Source organism: Bubalus kerabau, chromosome 7 (assembly GCF_029407905.1).
Source record: "Bubalus kerabau isolate K-KA32 ecotype Philippines breed swamp buffalo chromosome 7, PCC_UOA_SB_1v2, whole genome shotgun sequence".
NCBI lineage: Eukaryota > Metazoa > Chordata > Mammalia > Artiodactyla > Bovidae > Bubalus > Bubalus kerabau.
Window position 1 is genome coordinate 16,044,851 of NC_073630.1, and position 25,418 is coordinate 16,070,268.

A 25,418-nucleotide genomic window follows, 5' to 3' on the forward strand; every position below is an offset into this window, starting at 1 on the left:
AACTTGTAATACCAGTTGTTAACACTTAAAATTGTATGTTGTGTGTCTTTCCCAATGACTGTAAACCACATGAGACAGGGAATATGTCTGTATACCAGGTATGTTTACCAGCCAGGGTAGTGATAAATGAAATTGTTAGTTTATTTAAAAATAAAACGCACAATAAATGGCAGTTATTTGCAGAAAAAAAGGGTTTTTGCTTTTTGACTTTCACAGTTTTATTTTGTTTTATTTGGGGAGTTACTAGTTTTTAGTGAAAAGAGCATAGACTGGAGTCTTTATCCTGCTTTGTAACCTTGGGAATTGAGCCTTGATTTATTCATCCGGAACTGGTGGACTGATCTTGCAGTTGTTTTGGGGACTTAATGAGTCTTACTTAGCAGTCTCTGCCACATAAAAAGCACACACTGTATGTTCCTTTTTTTTTTTCTGGCTACTCTTGTTGGTTCTCTCACACATACATATCACAAACACATACCCCATAATAAACATGAGATTGTTTTTTTGGGTTCCATTTAAAAATAAAAATACTGTAATTAAAAGTTCTAGTAGAACCTCCTTAAAATCTTCAAGGCATTGATTCCTACATATCCCATTCTTTATATGTAAATCTTTTCCCTGAAAGTACCAAATGGAAGGTTACATTGTGATTATGAATGTATGTTGTCCTTGTGAAAATATAAAGTAGTGTGCAAATGACTTCGTATTTCACAGTGCTGTTTTTTGGCATGCTGCATCTTTGTTTTGTTATGTTTTTTATTCCTGCAGTACAGTAATAATATGGCTTTGGGACAGATTAAAAATTTCATTTCTTACCAACTAAGATATAAAAAATGTATTAATATAAACTATTATTTATGAAATTTTCTCAGCATATCCTCTACTAAATTTCTATTGCTTGAGCTTTTCTGTGAACTTAGAAATATTGTGATAACAGGGATTATTTAGAGTTGTTAATGAAATTCTTGTTACAACTTGAAAAAATATTCCAAGTAAGATGTCATGAGTCAAAATCGTGTGGTTTTATCTTGATAAGATGGTTTTAGTTTAGTTAGCTTTATTCTCTTCTGAATTTCGTTTGTTTTTGTCCAACAAACAGCTTTCAAATAGCTACTGGGATTTTTTCTAATGGTTTACACTAAAAATATTTTTTTACAGTTTTTCAGGGTATATTATTTTTCAGCTCTGTGGAAAAATTCTAATTCTGTTAAAACTTCTACATTGTGAAGTAGTCAATATCTCCTTTAGAAAAATAAATACGAATATATTTTGAAAGAAATTCTGAGTTTTCACACAAAACCATTTATCCAAGTCTTATATTGAAATTGATATTATTTTTAAGTTTAATCAAACTATCGAATTGGTCACAGTTAACTTTTAATTCAGGCAGTATCTTTCCAAGTATTAGTCTCAGTTTAGGGTAAAGTATCAAGGGACAATATCAATAATTGGAGTTTTTGAAAGCTTGAGGGGTTGTACTTTGATGCTAGATAGGGAAAAGTATGTTTCAGAAAAATCAATCTTATAGTCATATGACTGTATGTCATATTCATAGGAAGTGACAAAAATAAGAGATCTGGTCTGCGGTTATTACATTTGGCATTGTTACCTTTGGTAATAGACATGAATTGAGTTTTAAAGGCAAAAAAATGACTGATAGGAGACATTAACTGTTACGTTAGAGTTTCTCCCATAAGAGAACAGCTACTAGAATCAAAGTAACAAGCTTGGGATTCTGTATTTTGAAGAGAAAGGTGTATTTTATTTCAACATGATGAGTTTAAGATGGCAGTGAGATTTATCAAAGAGAAATATGATAATGAAAATGCCGGTTGTCTTTGCACTTGATTAAGGAAGGTCATTAATAAAAGTTTAAGAAACTTTTTTCCATCACAGAGAAAAAAATTGAGATTGACTCTCTGTTTGACTCTAGATCTGAACTGTTAATTTTTCTTTTCATGCCATAGTTCACAAAGATGTCCAAAACGAATGGCTTATCAGAAGATTTGATATGGCACTGTAAAACACTGATTCAAGAAAGGGATGTAGTTATAAGGCTTATGAACAAATGTGAAGACATTTCAAATAAACTGACAAAACAAGTTACCATGCTCACTGGAAATGGAGGTGGATGGAACACAGAGCAACCCTCCATTCTGAACCAAAGGTAACATTTGTATGCACCTATTTATTGTTTTATCTCAGTTGTGTAAGTTTTTTTTTTTATTTCTGTATTGTGCCTAGGAAACTTAACCATGGAAATGATAGGAAAACTAATGTCAAAAGGGAAAACCAGGGTTTCCTAAAATGGTACATAAGTGGTGTGTGAATTCTTTTCCATTGATCTCCTGTCCCCTTCTCTTCAGTCAGGATATCTTCCTTCATTATCACATTGTAAGTTAGAGGGAAAAAATATGGTCTTACATAACCTATGTTTTCCTTGTGATAACAGATAATTTCTTATACAGTCACGTAACCTGAAAAGGTGGTTTTAGCTACCTCTTTACTTAATTTAGGGCTTCGAAGAGTCAGCTGCTGAATTCTATCAATGTAAGAATTTGTCTTAGTTCAATTTATTTTTAATCATGAATGACATGATTAAAATATGCTATATATGTCATTAAATGTTTTAAATGCTTTCAGAAGCCCAAATTTTTAAATCTTTTTGAGGTAAAAACACATAAAAAATGAAAGGACACTTCTATTAAATAGATTATGTAAGGAAAAGTGATTTTAAAAAAAATACAACCTGCTGCTGTCAGTAAAATACCTTGTCAGAATTCTTGAAAAAATAAGCACTGAAGTATTTTCACTAAAAAAAATTGTCCAACAACCAGAACATAACTAACACAGCATTTTGTGATTGTGAACATCCCTACTTTGCATGATGTTGGGATATGGTGGGCACACAGTTGTTTTGAACTTCCTTTAAAAGTTTATTTTAAGTTGTCTGGAAACCTAGAACTGTTCAGAATGCTTCCATTTTAAAAAAGGTATAAAATTGTTTACTGTGATAATACATACAGAGGCAGAAACACAGAAACAATCGAAATTTCTAAGATCAGAGCCTAGTTAGAATTACTTATGGTATACCCATACTCTGCAATGTTATGTAATTTTTTTAATGAATTATTTCTGTTCGGAATATTTATGGTAGGTATATAATAAGATTAACACCAGGGCCTCATAAAAATTAATTACCTTCGTTGGTGATTTTATATACTTCTTCTGATATTTTACTAAGTTAATGATCAAAGCATATTTGCTGATCATTGGTTAATTAAAAATCAAGATAAGAAAAAAAGAATCAGGATATGGTTACTGGCCTTTAATAGTAAGCTACGATCTTTTCTGTGCCCTTCTAGGGTGCTATGGGATGGTGTAGGGAAACGTGATGCAGTTCCCACAAAGAAGCTCTTTTCTCTGTTGCATAGAAAGAACTATGACCATGTCAGCAAATTCATCTCCTAAAAGTGTAGTTGGAGCTGCTCCTTCTTGTTCTACAGCATTGGATATGGGGAGTTCTTCACTCTACAAGGCTTACCCAGTTGAGTCTACTTTATCGTAATTTGGATTTTAAAAAATCAAGTGCTTTATTGCATCACTTAAAAAATTTCTCTATTAAACCCGCATCCACAAAGTCCTATCACTTGTAAATAGTATGATCACGTAATAAAGCTATCCTTTCCATTAGACTGAAGACTTTTTTATGAAATATTGAACAGATGAGAAAAATAGTTTATTTTTTTTTTTAGGTGCTTATTGGATCTAGTCCAAAGTACAGCTTCTGAAAACCTGTACAGATAGTCTAGAGTTTATTTAGATACACTTTTAGGGGGTGAAATTTGTTGTCTTGGCTTTTGTTTTAGCCATTGTAAGTTACACAAGCAACTTGCAGATTTTTAATTGGTATACTGGCCAAGCATAATGGGTGCCTAGTATAGAAACATTTAAAGTACTTTCCTTGCCTTGGGAAAGGATTTATTAGCACCAAAGAAAATATTACGCAATCCTGATGAATACCCTGTTATGCTTTTGCATAACAGAATGAATTCTTTGTAATTAAGTTTATTTTGAAGCAAAATTTTGTTAACTATTTTCCTATTATGAATTTATAAGAATTATAACAGAAAAAGAACCTTTTAGAGATAAAAGAAAATATAGACATAGTGTAACTATGACATATTTTTAACTATGTAACCTGTCAAAGTCCTGGCAAGATAAAAAATTCTCATATGTATCTCAAAACCATTAACATTCATAATCATTATTTTAAAACATCAAGATTAAAATTGCCTTAAGTTAAAATATAATAATACAGTGAGGGAAAAGTTAAAAAAACAAACTTCAGCATTACTCCTATTTTATTCCTATCATAAATGTAGCCATCTCTCAAGCTTTAGCTGTAATCAGCGTTTTATCAGCTTTATACTGTTCTAACTGAAAAGATATCTCACATGTTCAGTGTAAAATAATATTTAATTATGTGTGTCCTGTCTTTTTCTGGGCTAAATCTACTAAGGTTCTTCTGATCTTGTTCATCCTCAACTTGACAGGATGATTCCATATCCTCGTTCCTAAACATTTGCTGTGAAACCATTTGACAGTGACATCAAATGCAAATCTATACTGCAGACGTAATCCAACTAACTCAGAGTCCTATGATATAAATATTTTAGAAGCTTGGATACTGCTATTAGTACAAACTATTATTGTGGTAGTATTTTCAGCATTCATGTTATACTTAAGGGATATAAATTTTTGATCAACTAGCATCCCTAATCTGTTTCATATGAACTACTGCAAAAAGTTTAGCCCTCTACTTCTGCATTTTACACTTAAATTTAGCTCATTGTATATACTCCAGTTTTCTATTTCAGGCCTTTCTCACCTTTCAAAATAATTTTGAAGCTAGTGTTCTCTGACAGGAAATTTAAACCCAATTTAATTACCCTCTGAAAAGAGATCAGAGTAACTTATATCTGAAAGGATTTTACCCCCTAACAAAACAAGTAACTTTAAACATGCTGCCTTATTTTCTTTCATGACCTCAGAAAATCTTAAAATCACTTTTTTCCTCATTGGGAGGTAAGAAAATCTACAATGTAGGATGGTTATGGTCCCTTACTGAGAAGAGTTCACTTACCCACTTCACAAGGTCCTGGCTATACTTCATACCCTTCAGATAACCCTCAGCAGTTTGTATTCTTACCTGTAAACTTGTGGTTGGGGTTCATATGCAGTCGAAAGTTTTTAGAAAATGTTGAAATGTCAAAATTAATGGGAGGTGTAATTGTATAGCAACTAAATATTAGTGACTGACAAAGACTATAGCTGCCCTGTTTTAAAACTTGTCTTAACAAGCGAATTGAAAAATGTTTACCAAAACTGAGTTTTCAGTGATCCTTCTGCTTTCTGAAAAGATGTGTGTTGTGGGCAGCAGTGCTGCAACAGAGAGTTGCTTGTAATTTAGATAATTTAGTTACTTATAATTTAGGTAAATCGAGCAGAAGAGCAAATACACACATACATGTACTCAATAAAGGTATTTAATGTCCTGATCAGAACAGCTACTATAGCTGCTTTATGAATGTGAATGGAACAATTGTATTTGAATGGGAAATTCAATGTAGTAGGTGATTCTCAAAAATCTCATCACTTTTTAAAATTTTATGTATAGTTAAGAATATTTTAATAGACTCATTTCTCAACATGTGTTAGTGATGCATAGATTCAGTCATTTTTGTTTGTTAAAAATATTTTTTGGCTATTTGTGATCAGTTTACATTGAGATAGTATATTGGCTCTTGGCATATGTTTATAAGTGATGTAATGTGCCTACCTTATCGAGTTTTTCATCATTTTCATGGAATGTGAACCTTGATCTGTAGGGGATGACTAAGACGTTAGGAATGACTCAGAAAAATAATAGAAAGTTCAATTTAAAAATAGAAAGTCCTGACTGTAGAGTAGGTGGGTCAGAGAGAGAAAACTTTCATATTTGCTGTTTAGTGACTGAAGGCAGAGCTCTGGGTGAGACCTGAATTGAATACCAGCTCTACTCTACCAACTGTAGACACAGATTTGGATAACTGTGACCTTAGGCAAATTACTTAACTTCTTTGACTCCCAGGGAGGATTTCTTATCTGTAAATGGAGATGATTATAGTAATAGTACCTACTTTATAATGTAGGTTAAATAAAGTAATAATGCATGTAAAGCCCATAGTAGAGGGTCTTGAGTCCAGTATTAGCATTTATTCTGACTACCAGTATAGTAGAATTTATTTGGATCTGAAAAATTGAAATACCTTTGATAGTATATTCTACTTATTATTACTTTTCTAATGGCATAGAAATAGTATTGGCCAAGAAGACCAAAGACATTTTAAGAAATGAACTATAAAGGCTTCAGCAACACTGCTGACTTTTTTCTACCTCTAACTTTTAATTGTTTCAGATGAGAAATGTTGTGCAGATTGCACACCCCACAGTTGAAGAATAGGTTCTGATTTAAGATGGATACCTTTCTGCCTTACCTATTTGACCTCTGTTCTAGTTAAAGTGTCTGGATTTCAGAATCTGACCCATTAACCATTTATCATACCCATGGCTATGTCTAGACACATTCCCTATGTGCAGATAGGATATGTGCAACAGAAATTAAAGGGACAGAATAAAAGCTGTAGAATGAGGAGCATGGCCTTGTCTTAAGTTTTTATGTTAATGTGGGGTTTAAGCTGCCCTCGAGAGTATAAGAATATGCTTTTCAGGGAGAGAAACTTTCTCGGTTAAAATCTTATCCATGAGATTTTGCTTTGTAGTTATGCAGCCTCGGGCAAATTGCTGAGCCTCAGGTTTTTTCATCTGTTCAAATGATAATAGCCTACCTCTATGAATGAGGTGATACCTGAAAATGATATTTTTGTGTATCTGTGTATATAATAGATGTTCAGTAAATACTAGTTTTTAACAACTTGAACTTTGAGAAAAAACTGTTGTTTTCGTCCACTGTAACCCTTCCATGTTATCTTTCAAGAAAGTTAATCCCAGGGATTAATAATCTGTTACGTGTTCACAAATTAAATAACATTTTGACACTTGCTTGCTGTTTTCTATTCATTGGTATTTATTGACGCCTAGCAAGTTTACATTTATACATAGTTCAAACATAAATACACAATGCATACATGCTCTATAATTATATATATCAGCGACATTAAAGGTGATTGGCATTCATTCAGAAAGTGTTTATTAAATCAGCCTGGCAAAGTAGCAAATTATGCTTAATGTTTTTGTTCTGATACTTTTAAGTTCCTTAGTGTGCTAATACTCATTCATATGAAGGCATTTTTATAATATAAATGTTAGCTTTGTAATATGTTACCATAGTTAATAGTCTGATTGTTTATGTAATTAATTTTGTAGCATTACGTTTTAACTGAATACAACAATACCTTTTGTAGTTCTTATTGCCAGAAGAATAAGTCAACAAATACAGAATAAAATTTGAGAGACTTTTTAAAACATTATGTTTTGGGTTCATTTTCTTAAGTGTAAATAGCTTTTATTAATAACTGTAAGTTAAAAGGTAAGACCACACCTAGATACTTTCCTTTTTGTGTACATTGTAGACCTAAACTGCATCTCAGAAAACTAGTAGAGAAAGTTAATAGAATTATAAACCTATAACATTAGGTAACTCTCTCTTTACCAGTTTGTCACTCAAGCCCTATCAGAAGGTTGGTTTGAATTGGCTGGCCCTGGTACATAAACATGGACTTAATGGCATTTTGGCAGACGAAATGGTAAGTAGTACTCTATTTCTAGGATATATTATTAGTAGGCATCCTTGCTGTCATTTAAAAAATGAAAATTTCCCTTGGACCCTGTTAGTTTACTGCTCTTAGCAAAGTATAAGCCCACTTGCCCTTCTCAGTTTTCTATTGCTTATGTGAGTTTTAGCCTCCTTACTTCCTCTCAGAAATGAAAATAGGTTTTTTGTCTTTCTCATCAAATTAATAAATATATATTTTTAAAATTAGATGTTACATAAAAATACATAGAAAAAAACCAATATCACACATGATCCTATCACCTTAAAAATAAGTATTTATTTTTCTGTGTCTTTCCAGATTATTCATGCAGATGTGTTTGAATGCATCATACATATATATACATGTACATATATATATTATACTAAAAGAGATTTTAATGCATGTGCTTTTCTATAGCTGCCTTTAAAATTGATCATAGATACTTGTCCTTGTCAGTAAGTAAATCTACACATTTATCATCACCATCATCTCAGCCATTTTACTTTTATTAGAGATCTCTGAGTTTCTGTTCTTTTCCCAATCACATTTTACTTGAAGGTAAGCTTAGGAAGTTCATTACAGCCAATAGTCCAAGTATTGTCATGTAGAAACTTGACCTTTAATCTAACTTTTACTTTCCTTCTGCCAACTATACTTTTTAAAAAGTGTTTATCATGTTCAGTGGAGAAAATGTGTATTGAATATATATGTATTAAGTTGTGGTGGGGGTGATGTTCACTCTCTTAAATCATGTCCGACTGTTTGTGACACCATGGACTGCAGCACGCAGGCTTCCCTGTCCTTCACTATTTCCTGGAATTTGCTCAAACTCATGTCTGTTGAGTCAAGGATGCCATCCAACCATCTGATCCCTCTGTCTTCAGTCTTTCCTAGCATCAGGGTCTTTTCCAGTGAGTCAGCTCTTTTACACTGTGTAGAGTTTCAAAATAAAAACAAAGATAATAATCCTTGTCCTCTATTTCACTTCTAGTAAGATAATCGTCAGTATTTTAAGACAATTCCTACATGTACCTCATACTTTTGTTAAAACATAGAAGTGATTGAGAAAAGTGAATAATATATGTGGGATTTAAAAATAATTAGAAGTTTTATATAGAATATAGAATAGTACAATTGTGAAAACTGGACTTGGAAATCAAATCTGGGTTCTGGGTCTACATTTGTCTTTCATGGGCTGCCTAACCTTTACCAAATGACCTAATCTCTCAAGGCTAAAGTTAATAAAGCATAGGTAATTCCTATATCATTTATATTTGGTATCGATGAGATATATTATGTGGAACTGTTTTTGTATCCTGTAAAGTACAATATTTATGATAAGGTAGTGTCTGCTAGAGCTTCCCTAACAAAATATTAAAGACAGGGAGACTTAAACAACAGAAATTTCTCTTAGTTCTGGAGACTGGAAGTCTAAAATCGAAGTTTTGGCAAGTTTGGTTTCACCAGAGGCTACCGTCTGGTTTGTAGATAGACACATTGCTGTGTCCTCACATGGCTTTTCCTGTGGGCACATTCAGTCTCTTCTTAAAAGATTAGGGTTGGGCCCTTACTCTTATGACTCTATATTTAACTTATCTCTTTAAAGGCTTTATCTCCCAAAATCTTAACATTGGGAGTTAGGACTTCAACATGTAAATTTGGGGTTGGGAGCAATTCAGTTCCTAACAGTTGGCAATGTTTAGCTCTCCTGAGGAGCTGTTCTTCCTCTAGCCTTTTTTTGGAGAAGGAAATAGCAACCCACTCCAGTACTCTTGCCTGGAAAATCCCATAGCCGGAGGAGCCTGGTAGGCTACAGTCCATGGGGTCATGAACAATCGGACACGACTAAGCGACTTCGCTTTCACTTTTCACTTTCATGCATTGGAGAAGGAAATGGCAACCCACTCCAGTGTTCTTGCCTAGAGAATCCCAGGTACAGGGGAGCCTGGTGGGCTGCCGTCTATGGGGTCGCACAGAGTCGGACACGACTGAAGCAACTTAGCAGCAGCAGCCTTTTTTTAATATAATACTTTATTGATGTGCATATAGATTTTTAACTTAGTGACTTTTTACATATATGTACACCTATGTGACTGCCTCTGTATCAGCATTTCCATCATCCCAGAAAGTTGCATTATGTTCCTTTTCAGTCATAAACACCACCATTATTCTGACACCTATCACAGTACAATAATTTTTTTCTGATTTCTGAACTTTGTATGAATAGATCCATACAATATATACTGTTTAAATAGTTTCTGGCTCATTTGGTACATAATACATGTATTAGTGGTTTGGTGGTGGTGGTTGCTTTTGACCCACTCTCCTGGCAGTTTAGATTATTTCCAGGGTGTGGTTGTTACAATAAAAGTGCATCAGTATTCTTACCCAAGATGTTTCATAGACATATGCTCTCATATCTCTTGAATATATTCTTAGGAGTAAAATTGCTAAGTATTAGGATTGGTATATATTCAACTCCAGTTAGTCAATGGAACGCCGTTTCTGTCAATCCAGTATGTATTAAATGGTTGCTTTATATTAACAGTTACCAAAATTATATTCTTTATATGCAAGCAGAGGTCTTTCATATTAGTGTGTATCACATATTAATAAGCAGTTAAAATACATCCCACTCTTTTAAGTTGTAGTATCACTTGGAGATTATGATCTGTTTTTTGGTTATTGAGAACTAAGAATATAGTAGAGTTACATTGTGGGGAATCATAAATAAATAAAACCAGAAACATTCTTTTTTCTTTCATTTTCCCCGTATTTATTTGAGTCTTTTGTTTGATTTTACATTTAATATGTTTTCTTTTAAACTTTTATTTTAGGGCCTGGGAAAAACTATTCAAGCCATTGCATTTCTGGCTTACCTCTATCAGGAGGGTAATAAAGGTCCTCATTTGATTGTTGTTCCAGCATCAACTATAGGTTTGTAATACTGTGGAAAATTTTACTTGACTAAATAGTGTTTTATATGAAGAGAAGAAAAACTGTGTGTGTGTGTGATTTCTTAGTTTGTGGAGGTGGATGTTCATTTTTGTGGTTTCCTTTTAACTTTTCTCCCTTTGCATATGTGTGTTATTATACTGGAAATCTTTTTAAAGAAAATAACTCAGTATAAGTAAGTTATTCAGCTTATAAATTATTACAGATCAAGTATCATTTGAAAAGATTATTTGTTTTCATAATACTTTTAAATTGTTTCATGAGTAATTAATTTAAGGGAAGCTAAGTGAGCTCAACATTCAGAAAACGAAGATCATGGCTTCCGGTCTCATCACTTGATGGGAAATAGATGGGGGAAACAGTGGAAACAGTGTCAGACTTTATTTTTCTGGGCTCCAAAATCACTGCAGGTGGTGACTGCAGCCATGAAATTAAAAGACGCTTACTCCTTGGAAGGAAAGTTATGACCAATCTAAATAGCGTATTCAAAAGCAGAGACACTACCTTGCCAACAAAGGTTCGTCTAGTCAAGGCTATGGTTTTTCCAGTGGTCATGTATGGATGTGAGAGTTGGACTGTGAAGAAGGCTGAGTGCCGAAGAATTGATGCTTTTGAACTGTGGTGTTGGAGAAGACTCTTGAGAGTCCCTTGGACTGCAAGGAGATCCAACTAGTCCATTCTGAAGGAGATCAGCCCTGGGATTTCTTTGGAAGGAATGATGCTAAAGCTGGAACTCCAGTGCTTTGGCCACCTGATGCGAAGAGTTGACTCATTGAAAAAGACTCTGATGCTAGGAGGGATTGGGGGCAGGAGGAGAAGGGGATGACAGAGGATGAGATGGCTGGATGGCATCACTGACTCGATGGACGTGAGTCTGAGTGAACTCCGGGAGTTAATGATGGACAGGGAGGCCTGGCGTGCTGCAATTCATGGGGTCGCAAAGAGTCAGACACAGCTGAGCGACTGATCTGATCTGATCTGATCTGAAGTGATTTAAACTTAGAATTAAACATTTATTAAGTGAGAAATACGCAATTCGTCCCAATTCAAATTACTGTTTCATTCTTTTTCAATTGATTGTAGACTGGAGTCAGAGAATGTGTGTATGAATGTACCCCACCCCCCAAAAAAAAGAAACGTCAAAATTAGAAATTAATAATCATCTGTAAATATAATGATTGGGCTTCTGCTCTTTATTTTGATGCCACCTGAAAATCTCAGGGATAAAATTGTAAAGAGTCTGTGATTTTTCAAAATCATCTTCTGTTACTTTTTAAAAGAAGAATTTCCTGGTGGAACTTGTTAGACTTTAGTGTTCATTTCATTGCACACATATATCCTGTTGTAGCAGATGCAAGTAATATCTCTTTTGTCTCATAGATAACTGGTTAAGAGAAGTTAATTTATGGTGCCCCACTTTAAAGGTGCTCTGTTACTATGGTAAGAGTATGTCGTTATTCTCTTAACTTTGGAAACTTCTTTAAAATCTTAACATACAGTTAAGTACAATAAATCAATTTATATGTTTCATCTTTAAATTCTAGGTTCTCAAGAAGAACGTAAACAGATTAGATACAACATTCATAGTAGATATGAAGAATACAATGTAATCGTGACCACGTAAGTATTGAGAAAAAAAAATTGGAAGAAAAAAAAATGTACAGCCACCAAATCTTTTTTAAAAAATGTTTTTAAAATGAAATAAAATTTATGCTAAGGACCATGAAACAAAAGTAATAGAATGAGTTATGTTGGAAGATTTACGCATTTTTTCAGTTTGGTGTGTAGTACCATAACAACACTTTTTAATTAATTCTGTAGGAATGATTAAAAGAATTCATCCAGAATTCATCTTTTCTTAATAAAAGAGACTCCATTTTCATATATAGTCTTGTCCTGCTAGCTGCTGTTAATTGTTATTTCTTGAATTCACTCTACCAGTTTAATATAATGAACAACTAAGCACAGAACATTATATTCTTAACAGAAATGTCTTAGCTTCATGTTTGTTTGTTTGTTTTTTCCTACTGCTTCTTAAAATATAACAGTTCATAAAGCAAAGTGTGTGATAATTGCAGATCACATATAAATTGTACCCAAATTGGCCTCTTCTAGATGTGTAGAGGTTGTCTAATTACAACACATAAATTGTCTTTTAACTGCATATTGCAGCTTTTGTAACTTGGTTACATGTACATCATCCTCCCTGGTAGCTCAGATGGTAAAGTATCCACCTGCAGTGCAGGGAACCTGGGTTCGATCCCTAAATCAGGAAGGTCCACTGGAGAAAGGAATAGCTACCCACCCTAGTATTCTTGCTTGAGAATTCCATGGACAGAGGAGTCTGGCAGTCCATTGGGTCGCAAAGAGTCAGACACAACTGAGTGACTAACATATACACACTTACATGTACATCAGTAATTATTGGATATAAGTGCATCAGTACTTATTTGAGTACCAGCTATGTTGCTGCTAAGTCACTTCAGTCGTGTCTGACTCTGTGCGACCCCATAGACAGCAGCCCACCAAGCTCCCCCGTCCCTGGGATTCTCCAGGCAAGAACACTGGAGTGGGTTGCCGTTTCCTTCTCCAATACATGGAAGTGAAAAGTGAAAGTGAAGTCGCTCAGTCGTGTCCGACTCCTAGCGACCCCATGGACTGCAGCCTACCAGGCTCCTCCATCCATGGGATTTTCCAGGCAGGAGTACTGGAGTGGGGTGCCATTGCCTTCTCCACCAGCTGTGTTAGGTACTAGCTATTAAAAATATATAAATAAAAATAATTTTTTGAAACATTAATCTCACATGAGTCCATGCTTTTAAAGGTTTATTCTTAGAGACTGATTTTTTCTTTTGGTGACAGGTATAACTGTGCCATCAGCAGTTCTGATGATCGTAGTCTGTTTCGTCGGCTGAAACTGAATTATGCAATTTTTGATGAGGGCCACATGCTGAAGAATATGGGCTCCATCCGCTACCAGCACCTTATGACAATTAATGTAAGAGAATGTTCTCTGAATTTTTCCAAGTATGATAAAATTTCAGATTTTGTGTGTGTGTGTGTGTGTGGTATCTTAAATTAGGGATCAGTAAACTTTTTCTGTATAGGACCAGATAAGTAACTTTTCATGCTCCATGAGCCATTCTACTGTGGCTCCATGAGCCATAGCTACTGTCACTTGTTTTTTGCTTTTTCTTTTTTTTAACCCTTTAAAAATGTAAAAACCATTCTTAGCTCATGAGCTTCAGTTTACCAACCTTTGTACTATAGGATAAACTTTATGGATATAAGATGTAATCTATCTTCTTTCATTGCTTCATAGAAAAGTAATGTGGGAACATGAGTTACCCACTTATAAACTATTTTATACATTCTACCTTTAAGTACAATAGATGGTAATTTTTTAGAATTACTTATCTTTCATCACAGAATATTTTATTACTAATAATGATTTTAATTTTTTTCTCCTCCACTGAGGGAGATAACCAAAAAGTATATAGATATTTTTTTCTTTTAAGGCAACACTAATCTAAACTTTTATCTTTGTTCATAGGCAAATAACCGTCTGCTGCTCACAGGCACACCTGTGCAAAATAACCTGTTAGAACTCATGTCGCTGTTGAATTTTGTTATGCCACATATGTTCAGTAGTAGCACCAGTGAAATACGAAGAATGTTTTCTTCTAAGACAGTAAGCATAAATTCATATTTTTTTCTCAAATGTCTTACTTTGTGTTTTATCTGGACCATTTTTTAATTTTGTCTTTTTTCTTGTTTTCATCAGAGATGTGCTTATGAAATAAGTTTAAGTGGTTGATATCCCTGTATTTGGATGAGTTGGGAAGTCAGCCAAAATACAATGGGAAATAAACTGGAGGCTTTTATAATCATTGTCTGAAAGTTTTGGTTTTTAATATCCTGATTTTCTGAATCATCATTTCAAATCGGTGGATAGCTCAGATATTTAATATGTGGAGAAAGTTTGATCATATCATCTTCTTTTTTAAAATTAGATAAATTAGCATTTTTTTTAATAGGTAAACTATAAAGCCAGGCAAGATAGAATATCCCAAAAATTCGTATACTGGGAGATATGTTTTGCATTAACACTCCATAAAAGTCACAATAAAGAAATCTCATTTAGAAGAAAATATGGTTAATTTTTTCCCTGTTACTTAGAAAAAGTGAGAGTGTAGTTTTCAGGAACTCTGATTTTCCAGCACAACAATGTTTATATAGGTTCTTGACACTCTCCCAAATCACATGTATTTTGTGAGAATTTTCTTTTTTTTTTTTTTTTTTTTCATTTTAACAGTTTTTAATGAAAGCTGTAGACAAGATGACTTTATTCTTGCATCTTCTCAATTGTTTCTTCCTTATATTTGCCCTTTTCCTTTCCTACTTGGCGAGATTTGGCTTTACGTTCGAGGATCTTTTTGCGGTCTTTGTCCAGTTTTAGTCTGGTGATAACCACCTTGCTGGGGTGAATGCCCACATGGACAGTTGTGCCATTAGCCTTCTCCCGCTGCACTCGTTCAATGTAGATGACGTATTTCTTCCTGTAAACCTGGACTACTTTGCCAATTTGCTGCCCTTTGTAGTGCCCTCGGACAACCTGAACTTCATCATCCTTTCGGATGGGCATGGATCGAACGTTGTACTTCTGTCTTAGCTCTTTAGAAAGAGGAGAAGACATAATTTTCCTGCGAATGTGGGAAGGCGCATTGAAATGCCTTTTTCGATTCTTGCTTCGGTCAGAAGTCACAAAGGGATTGAACTTCATTTTGGCCGCTAGCGCTTCAGCGATGGCCACAGAAGGGAAGAGCGAGAATTTTCTGATAATCTTCTATTGCCAGCTGCCTTTCTAATTTCACTAATGTAGTCCCTCCCACTTGGTGGCCTTAGCAGATCATAGGATATGGAGGATTCCTTTAAAATCTTAGAATAAAATTCCTTTTCTCCAAAATTAACAGGTTTTGGCTAGGAACTACCCTATTTCTGTAGACTAATGATTTGCATCACCTGCACTAGCTTTCTTTGGGGGCCATTTTCCACAAATAGATAACAAGTTTCTACTTCTCTCTCTCTTTACCTCCACCCAAACTCCCTTAAATACACACATATCTTTTTAAGAGAGTTATCTGTGTGATCAGTAATGACTCCTCAGTTAATAACTTGTGAACAGTGTCCTAGTGCAGCTCAATTTCATTACCTCTGGAGAGGGCATGATTTGTCACAACACCTGCAAGTACCTGTGGAGTCTCAAGAGCCATATGCCAGCCCAGAATTCAAGTTCCGTCTAGAATGAATTGAATTTCTATGGGAAACAACTCAGAATGTAGTGAGGGAGAGTTTCATGTTGTGTAATAACTTTAAAATGTCATGTTCTTACTTTACTTAGAAACCAGCAGATGAGCAAAGTATATATGAAAAGGAGAGAATAGCACATGCAAAACAAATTATAAAACCATTTATTCTCAGAAGAGTAAAAGAAGAGGTAACTCTTATCTGTGTATTTTTATTATGATTGGTTTTAAAATCTTTTTTACTCTTTATTTGAATGATCTGCTTAAACCGTTTTCCTTTCACAGGTTCTCAAGCAGCTGCCCCCCAAAAAAGATCGAATTGAGTTATGTGCAATGTCAGAGAAGCAGGAACAACTCTATATGAATCTCTTCAACAGATTGAAAAAGTCTATCAATAACATGGGTATAACCTTATTTTCACAATTTTATGTAAAGAATAATCCTGTACTGGGACTGTTTTTTTGTTTAATCGTATGATAGTGGGATTTGCTTTTTTTTTAAGTTTGAATTTGAAGAAATAGTTTTAAAACCTTTTGTTTACATTGAGATGTATTTCAGCAGACAGCCATCAACTTGTTTTTTTTTTTTTAATGTGTACTTTTGGATCACAGAAAAAAATACAGAAATGTGCAATGTCATGATGCAGTTGAGAAAAATGGCCAATCATCCTTTATTACATCGCCAATATTACACAGCTGAAAAACTCAAGGAAATGTCTCAGCTTATGCTAAAGGTAAGGATTTTGTATGCTAACAGTAAGCTTTATTAGCACTATTAAGCTTTAGATTCATTGTTAGTCTAAAAGTCAGACCATTGAACCTAATAAGGGTATTAACCCTTTAACCAAATATTTAAGAAAAACATTTTTAAGACAAAGTAGAAAACAATTAGACATAAGAGCCAAGAAGGACTGACAGTCTACATCAAGAGTCAGCCAACTATGACCACAAGGCCAAATATGACAGTAGCTATGTTCAAATAAAGCTTTGTTCTAACACAGCCATATGCTTTTGTATCCGTGTTTTATATTAAACTCGTGGAAAATTTTAGACATGTATAAGTAGAGAGAATTGTGTAATGAAAGCTTCTACCTGGGTAACCTTCACCCATATTCTACAGTTATCATCTGGAATGAGACTGCTCTCTCGTGTTTCACCTAGAATCCTCCCCAGGATTATTTTGAACCAAATTCTAGACATTATTTCAACTGTAAATATATCAGTATATTATCTCTAAAACAGTAAGAACTTCTTAGCTGTATTATAGCTAAAAAATAATTATTAATTTCCTTTGCCAAATCTGTTGCACTGAAATACCTAATGATTTAGATATTTTATCTTATCTGAACAATTTTATTAGATTGTTCTAATCATATTATAAATTATCTTCATTTTGAGGTGTATATTGTTTTGTTTTATTTTGAGGAACCTACACATTGTGAGGCTAACCCTGACCTGATCTTTGAAGATATGGAAGTTATGACAGACTTTGAATTACATGTACTTTGTAAACAGTATCGACATATTAATAACTTCCAGTTAGACATGGACTTGATTTTAGATTCTGGAAAATTTCGAGTTTTAGGATGCATCTTGTCTGAATTGAAGCAGAAGGTACTAAAGAAGAATATATCTCCCTTATATGTTTTCCCAATTAGTTCAGCTACTTTAAAATAGTTCTGGCATGATTTGACTTTCTTGATGTTTTAGCCTATGTTCTGCATTCTTCTAGAAATCAATGTTTTGAGCATTTTTTGGATGTATTTGGGCATGTTTTCCTGATTACTTTTCCTCCATCTAATAGAAGTTAGTAGAATATATTTATATTGATTTTTAAAATAATCTTAATTGTCATTATTTCATAGGTGACATTGTATATAATTGCTTCAAAATTAGTATTTTGAAGATACATGGTAACATAAATTAATCCTTATATGTGAGCATTAACATAAATTAATGCATAATGTTTACATGTGAAATAGCTTAGATTTGTAAGATCACAATCTAATTAGTATTTTTTGTAGCTATTCCCATTAATTAGTCTTAAAAATCAATTTTAGGTCCAAAGTTTAGAAGATAATTTATATATAATCTAAAATAAGAAATTTATCTTAGCTATGATTACTTGATTATTATTAAAGAGGCAGTTTTTCATTAGATAATTATTTTTTGTGTACCTAACTAATATATGTATTTCCACAGGGTGATAGAGTTGTATTATTTAGCCAATTTACCATGATGCTGGATATTTTAGAGGTTCTCTTAAAACATCATCAGCATAGGTACCTCAGATTAGATGGGAAGACTCAGATTTCTGAAAGGTTGGTATACTTGGTTTCAGAAAATCTCTACCTTACTCTCAAATAAGAGTAAATGTTAGAATTTTAAATGTCTAGAGCTTTTCATAGAATTGTATATTGCTTTGAGTCTTATGTTTGGTTACTTTAGATCATTCATTACCTTAAGATGAGGAAAATTTAATTTTTGTTCTGAACCATAGTCAAATACATTTTGAAACAACTAGTAGAATTAGATGTATGTCAGTGCTTTTCTCTTTGAAAATCATTCCGAGTCTAAAGCACATTGTCTTTAAACCAAGATTACCTTAAAATCTTGTTTTGAGGGTAGTTAAGTAAGTTTGGGGTTTTGGTTGTCTTAAAAGCAGTGCTTTTTCTAGTGTGTTTAAACTGCATTATATCTTTGGTTTATTTTTTTATCAGCTAGAGTAAATTTTTTTTTTCCTGCATTGAGTAGGAAGAGAAGTAATGCTAAAGAGAATAAACCATTATAGTTTTAATGGTTATAGTTTTAACCATTTTAATCTTGAAATGCATAGTTCATCAGGGATATTGTCTGTGAGTCATAACTGACTGACTCTAAGAAGGTTAAAGATCACAAAACTGTATCAGAATTTAGAAAAGCCAAGAGTCTTTTAACAAAAGACAAAATTAACTAGGAATTAATCAAATCTGCATAGTTAAAAGTAAGAATTCTTAATAGTAGGGAGATAAGTGGTGTATAAAATAAAAATAACTATAGAGTGCCAAGAGCATATATTTACATCTTGAAGTTTATTTTCCATGTGACGTGATTGCTTTCAGTTTTCATTATGAACCTTTTTGTGATATTTAACCTAATATATTTATCTTATAGGATTCATCTAATTGATGAGTTTAATACCGATATGGATATCTTTGTCTTTCTGCTGTCAACAAAAGCTGGCGGCTTAGGAATAAACCTGACTTCAGCAAATGTTGTTATACTTCATGATATTGACTGTAATCCTTACAATGACAAACAAGCAGAAGATAGATGCCATAGAGTAGGCCAGACGAAGTGAGTGTTTGCAGTTGAAATTTATTTTTAATTAAATGCCAGTTTAATTTCTATAGAGTATTAGAATATGATCTGTCAGATGTCCTCTCTTAGTTTTTTGTTTTTATATTTTCAGCAAAGCAAGACTCCTGTGGTATTTTATACCAACAGTGTTGGATATGAACTTCACTATATAACCTATTCATATTCCAGTAATTAAAGCAGGGAATTCCCTGGAGGTCCAGGGGTTAGGACTAGGCACTTTCTCTGCCAAGAGAGCGGGTTCAATCCCTGGTTGGGGAACTAGGATCCCACAAGCTACATGGTGCAGCCTAAAAAATAAAACAGAATAACCTCCCACCCCCAGTCCATATCGTTCTGCAACTAATGAAAACGAAGTCCTACCAATGGCCCAGCCCCTTTGAAAAAGATTAGTAATTGAAATAACTTCTTGTTAAGCCATGTAAGAGCCAGACAGATTTGGTAATATGATACAGTTGCTACCTTCTTACCTCATAGGAAATAGATTATGTGAGCTGTAGGTATTTTAGGTGAAGGTTAAATTAGACATTGCTCACAGGACATAAAGAGGTGAAAATACCTATAATTCAGCTCTGTTCTCAATGTAAAGAGCAAACAATCAGTCTTTATGGGGTGTTTTACTGTATTTCCAAAAGACATTGATAAGTTCATTTATGAACCAAATATTTATTAGTACTTTTTGTAGAACTAAAACCTCCTATGTAATCTTTGTACTTTACAACACTTCCATACTTTTTGTACTAAATTATATCTCTTGGAACCTGATAAGAAAAGCATGTTCTTTGTTAAAATGAAATACCTACCTGAACCCAGAATTGTTTGTTGTAATACAGTTATACCAGCAATTTTTATAGATACCTTTTTTCTTATCCCTTGGATCAATAAGGATGTTTAAAAGTGACATGCTCAGAAAATGTCAATCTCAAGTAGTGTGAATAAAAGAATTTAAATTTATGGATGTATTCATTAAAACAATTTTCTGATTATTCTTACTGCATTCTTAAGCGATTTATGTATTTCATAGTTTATATATATCAAATAATTTTATATTAAGTAACCAGTGGACATATCTTGTGTTTTCTTTAGAGAAGTACTAGTTATAAAATTAATAGGCCAAGGGACAATTGAAGAATCCATGCTAAAAATTAATCAACAGAAATTGAAACTAGAACAAGATATGACCACAGTAGATGAAGGTAAGTTTTTTATCAGCATAAAATATGGAAAGGCATCAATTTAGCAGTAGCTGCTGCTGCTGCTAAGTCTCTTCAGTCGTGTCCGACTCTGTGCGACCCCACAGACGGCAGCCCACTAGGCTCCTCTGTCCCTGGGATTCTCCAAGCAAGAACACTGGAGTGGGTTGCCATTTCCTTAGCAGTAGCAGGGAGTAACCAAGATGGTTTGAGTCCTTGATTGGCATGCAGATTATGGATAGCACAGGGGAACATAAGCATACTTGTGCCAAAAGTACTGCAGTAACTAAGATCATTCTGCCAGAACTGATAAAACCACTTTGATTTTGAAAAATTCTGTCTCTTCCATTCTCAGTCTCTGACACAAAAATATCCCAGAAATAAAATTGGGTCCATAATTTTATCTGCAGTTTTATAATTTACTTACTATATTAGAAATATTTATGAATCCAAAACACATGGCACAATATTAAGTTCTTAAGAACTCTAACATTTATATTAATTTCATTTTGACTAGCAAAATACTCATTACTCTAGAGTACAATAAAACGCACTTATTAAAAAATTGAATAATTTCAAATTAAAGAGCAATTGGATATTAGAAACAATCATCAAATAGAACCCTCTCCATTTCCTCCATCTTTTTGAAGAGAATGATTTTTAAAGTTTTAATTTTTTATTAAAAAGGTAAATAAATCCACATAGTTCAAGATTCCTAAGATATAAAAGGGCAAATAAAAGCCTCCTTCCCACCCTATCACCCAGCTTCCTCATAAAGTTTATTTTTTATTGTATGACCAGTTATTTCTGCATCTTACTTTTTTATGTGATGTTAAATTTGGATTTCATGGACTGTTTTGAAGTCTTTGGACAAGTTGAGAGGCAAGCATGTCAGTGAATGTCCTGAGAGTTTATACAGTGGTTTGTCATCTTATGCATATTTTTTACTGAAAGGAGAAGAGTAGATAAAAGTATTGTCTTACATTTAGACTCTAGCTGGGGTCTGTATGAGTGACAGAGAAAGAGAGACGCCTGGATAAGTGTCTAGATACTGGGGTCTTGTTTAATTGAAATTTTCTTTAAGTCAATGATTATCTTTGGACTGAAAATAAGTTTAGATGAAATTATTTCTGTTTGGTTGGATTTGTGAGTTTTGTCTTTATTTTCACATTCAGATTGTTATATAGATGCTTTTATTTAGTGAACCTGAGGAGTAAATACTATGTACTCTATGAATAGGATATGATCCAGGCTATCTATATCTGTCTCTTTGTATCTTTATCAAATCAGAAAGAGAAGCTGTAGACTACTCTGCTGGCAATGTGAACATGAGCACAGGGGAAGTAGCCCTAATATTTGTAGGAATTTGAGAAGGTTTTTAACAGGGAGTAACACTGAATCAAACTGGGCTTTGAAAATTGATTAAGAATTCACCAAAAGTAGAGAAAATTGGAAAGAAGTATGCTTCATAAAATATTTTTATCAAACTTGTAACACCAGTTTCTGACCTGCAGGTGACGAAGGAAGTATGCCAGCAGATATAGCCACATTACTGAAAACATCAATGGGCCTGTGAAATAAGAATTGTTAATTCCTAACTGATGAGGAAATATCAACTTGGTGCACTCAAGGACATTTACATTATGATGACCATGGGGTTTATGAACATTTATAACTTTTTATAATTTCCATATTACATTTCTCATAGTATGGACAACTTTTTTGCCACTAACTGAATTCTCCAGATGCTCACATGTGAAATTTCAAAAAAAGCCACGAATATGTAGTCTTGAAGATGTTAAATAATCATTTTACAAAACAGTTTTCTGAATGGGGATTAGTTGGTGATTGTTTGTAACAAATACGCTAATGCTTTAGAAATGTCAGTATTTTTGTAATTATTTCTACCTCCAAATATATATATATATATTGTCTTTCACTGGATAATGTGTGTAGATTTTTACATGTGCCTTATTTGACAATGCTTATGTCTTGTTTTTGCTCGTCTCATTTGAAGTTTTTTTTTTATTATGTTAAAGAATGCAGCTGTATAGATTATATAGCTTTCATTTTATTGCTATTTGAAACAGATGTTCACCACTGTCAACAAGAACTCAACCTGAATTTAAAGGTGGCATTCCATATACTAACCCCCTGCCCAGGTCCTCCCAAGTACTTCTGTTAACACAAATTTGTTTGGCTAGGCACTAAGTTGTTTTCCAGTGAATAGTAACTGAAGAAGCCTTTATCTATACTCCATGAAGTAAATCCTTCTGTTCATTTCCCAACTGCACTAACTGTGCTTACTAGTCTACCTATTCTTGTGCATGTTTTCATTATTTTCCCTCTCCTGGCTTTTGCTTCTCTTGAAACTGTTGCCCAGTCATTTCTGCTCCAGTTCTCTTTACATAGTAGTTTATTCCTGCCACGTCTCCACATATCAGCAAAATGTTGGTGACATTTTTCTAGTCTAGCAGAACAGATTAGCAGGCTGATTCACTTCAAAGCAGACTGAATATGACTTCATTTTAAGGCAGCATTAGGTACTGCATGGAAATAAGTCATTAACTTTGAATTCTTATCAAAACATAATTTACACTTTGCAGAATTTCCAGTACAGGACCTCCTGAAGAGAGAGCCATTCTTCAATTCCAATTCAGTGTGGGTGACAAAGTGAAATTTAGAAGTAAAGTTGTCTACTTGATATTTAAGTCTTTATTAAATCTTTCTTTAAATTTTTGCCTGTTGGTCTATATTGCTGTTTTTATTATGCATCAGTTTCTTTGTGTAACTTGTGAGTTTCATGTGTTTTGTTTTATTATGTAAATATCATTATAAATAAACTTATTTATAAATCAAAGATTTGTTCATTTTTGAAGATTATACTTTCACAACATCCTGACTTTCTAAGTTTCTAGAGTAATAGAACTCTTCAGTTGAAGGCTAATGAAGCTCTTATAGTGATTCTTCAGATATTATAGACCCTGAAAACTCATGACTCAGTAGACTTACCCAGTCTTGAAAGATTGAAAGGATTCTGCAAATAGTATTACTACCTCCTTCTACATCATGGTACCCAAATCACTTATATTGTTGAGAATGTTACCTTCTAAAAATCTTAAATGGGTTCCTTGTAACTTGCTTGTATTAATGTGTCTTCAGTGATAGGCTGTTTCTTTTGTTGTTGTTTAATCCATATTTTTATGTTTAATTAAATGTAGTTGGGTTCTCCCTGTAAAGCTCTGTTATGTTTTTGGCTTAATAAAAATAATTATAATCATAAGTTGTATTATCATACATTTTGTAGTAGTTTCTATATTGAGCACAAATGGTATTATGTGCTTAATATTGTCTCTTTCTCAGTAAACTAGAATGATTACTTTGGATATATTCTCATTAGTCCTTTTATTGAACTGATAGCAGTAAAATTCGAAATCCATATTCAGGAAAGACTATATGAAGCCACAGTTGTTGGAGTAATGTTTGGCCAACTGAAGCACCGTATGTTTTTTTAATACAGGTCACACGGATAAAAGACATGATGTGTTTTCATAACTCTTAGTTCTGACCCCACAGTCTTGTAACTTTATACCAATAGATACGTATGTTGAAACATTAATATTGTTCCTCGTTGGTGTTATTGTATAATGATGATTAGATAAGAGTATCAGGAGATTTGGTTTCCATTTGTGTGACCTTAAGATATTTAAATGGTCTATAAAATGAATGAATTGATTGTTTTTATAAATATAATATGCAACTCATTTCTGCTGTGATTAATTCATGTACTCTCACCCTTGCTTACTTGCTCAGTGAGGAGATGTTTAAATACAGGATGGGATAATGGAGTATGTTGTTTTTCTCTGTGAAAAAAAGATGACCTAAAGGTTATGAAGATACTATGATTGAAATATTTCCTTATAAAATCTGCTATGGTTGCATTTTCTGTTGAATCATGATATGTGTAAACAGTGGGACTCTATATTATAGAGTTTTCATAATTTATATAAATATTATATTTATCACTTACTAAGTTCTATTTTCAGTACAGCTTGTTAGAATGTAATTATGTGGAGGAAAATCAACATACATAAGAGGGAGGAAAAGTTTCTACCTTTATTATCTAGAGTATTATTTGAATTTCTTCTGTGAAGGACAATTTTTTTTTCCCTCTAGACTGCCCTGATGACATATATGAGGACTACAATGAGAAGTTGCTTACAACCTATTATCATTTCTTAACAGCTACTAACAGTAAGAATAGTAATCTGAAGAAGCAAGGTACTTCAGAAATACACTTTGTTTTTCAGTGTAATTCTTTTTTTGTTTATTTTTAATTTTTTATTGAAGGATAATATCTTTACAGAATTTTGTTGTTTTCTGTCAAACCTCAACAAGAATCAGCCATAAGTATACATACATCCCCTCTCTTTTGAAACTCCCTCCTATCTCCCTCCCCTCCCACCCCTCTAGGTTGATACAAAGCCCTGTTTTTAGTTTCCTGAGCCATACAGCAAATTCCTGTTGGCCATCTATTTTACATATGGTAATGTAAGTTTCCGTGTTAGTCTTTCCATGCATCTCACCCTCTCCTCCCCTCTCCCCATGTCCATAAGTCTGTTCTCTATGTCTGCTTCTCCACTGTTGCCCTGTAAATAAATTCTTCAGTACCATTTTCCTAGATTCCGTATATATGTGTTAGAATACGGTATTTATCTTTCTCTTTCAATAATGTGTACAGTAATTTTTTTCCTCAGATTTCCTAGAACATTGTTACGAAGAAAGAAGCAC

General features: G+C 33.5%; 2 protein-coding genes across 4 annotated transcripts in view; one reads left to right on the forward strand and one right to left on the reverse strand.

The window, feature by feature from the left end:
- SMARCAD1 (SWI/SNF-related, matrix-associated actin-dependent regulator of chromatin, subfamily a, containing DEAD/H box 1) overlaps positions 1-23,910 on the forward strand; it is a 91,155-nt gene extending 67,245 nt beyond the window's left edge. For all 3 annotated transcript variants that reach the window (XM_055587667.1, XM_055587665.1, XM_055587666.1), the window contains exons 10-24: positions 1,968-2,167; positions 7,718-7,808; positions 10,655-10,754; positions 12,153-12,212; positions 12,317-12,392; positions 13,635-13,770; positions 14,326-14,463; positions 16,174-16,269; positions 16,364-16,481; positions 16,690-16,811; positions 17,503-17,691; positions 18,280-18,398; positions 19,231-19,413; positions 20,521-20,630; positions 22,142-23,910. In XM_055587667.1, the coding sequence (XP_055443642.1) occupies positions 1,968-2,167; positions 7,718-7,808; positions 10,655-10,754; positions 12,153-12,212; positions 12,317-12,392; positions 13,635-13,770; positions 14,326-14,463; positions 16,174-16,269; positions 16,364-16,481; positions 16,690-16,811; positions 17,503-17,691; positions 18,280-18,398; positions 19,231-19,413; positions 20,521-20,630; positions 22,142-22,203 (1,800 nt within the window). In that variant the 3' untranslated portion in view covers positions 22,204-23,910. The remainder of the gene's footprint in view (positions 1-1,967; positions 2,168-7,717; positions 7,809-10,654; positions 10,755-12,152; positions 12,213-12,316; positions 12,393-13,634; positions 13,771-14,325; positions 14,464-16,173; positions 16,270-16,363; positions 16,482-16,689; positions 16,812-17,502; positions 17,692-18,279; positions 18,399-19,230; positions 19,414-20,520; positions 20,631-22,141) is intronic.
- LOC129657476 (60S ribosomal protein L26) lies at positions 15,065-15,598 on the reverse strand. The gene has a single exon (XM_055587668.1). It carries the CDS (start codon positions 15,553-15,555, stop codon positions 15,118-15,120), a length of 438 nt encoding a protein of 145 aa, XP_055443643.1. The 5' UTR covers positions 15,556-15,598; the 3' UTR covers positions 15,065-15,117.
- Positions 23,911-25,418: the final 1,508 nt, after the last annotated feature.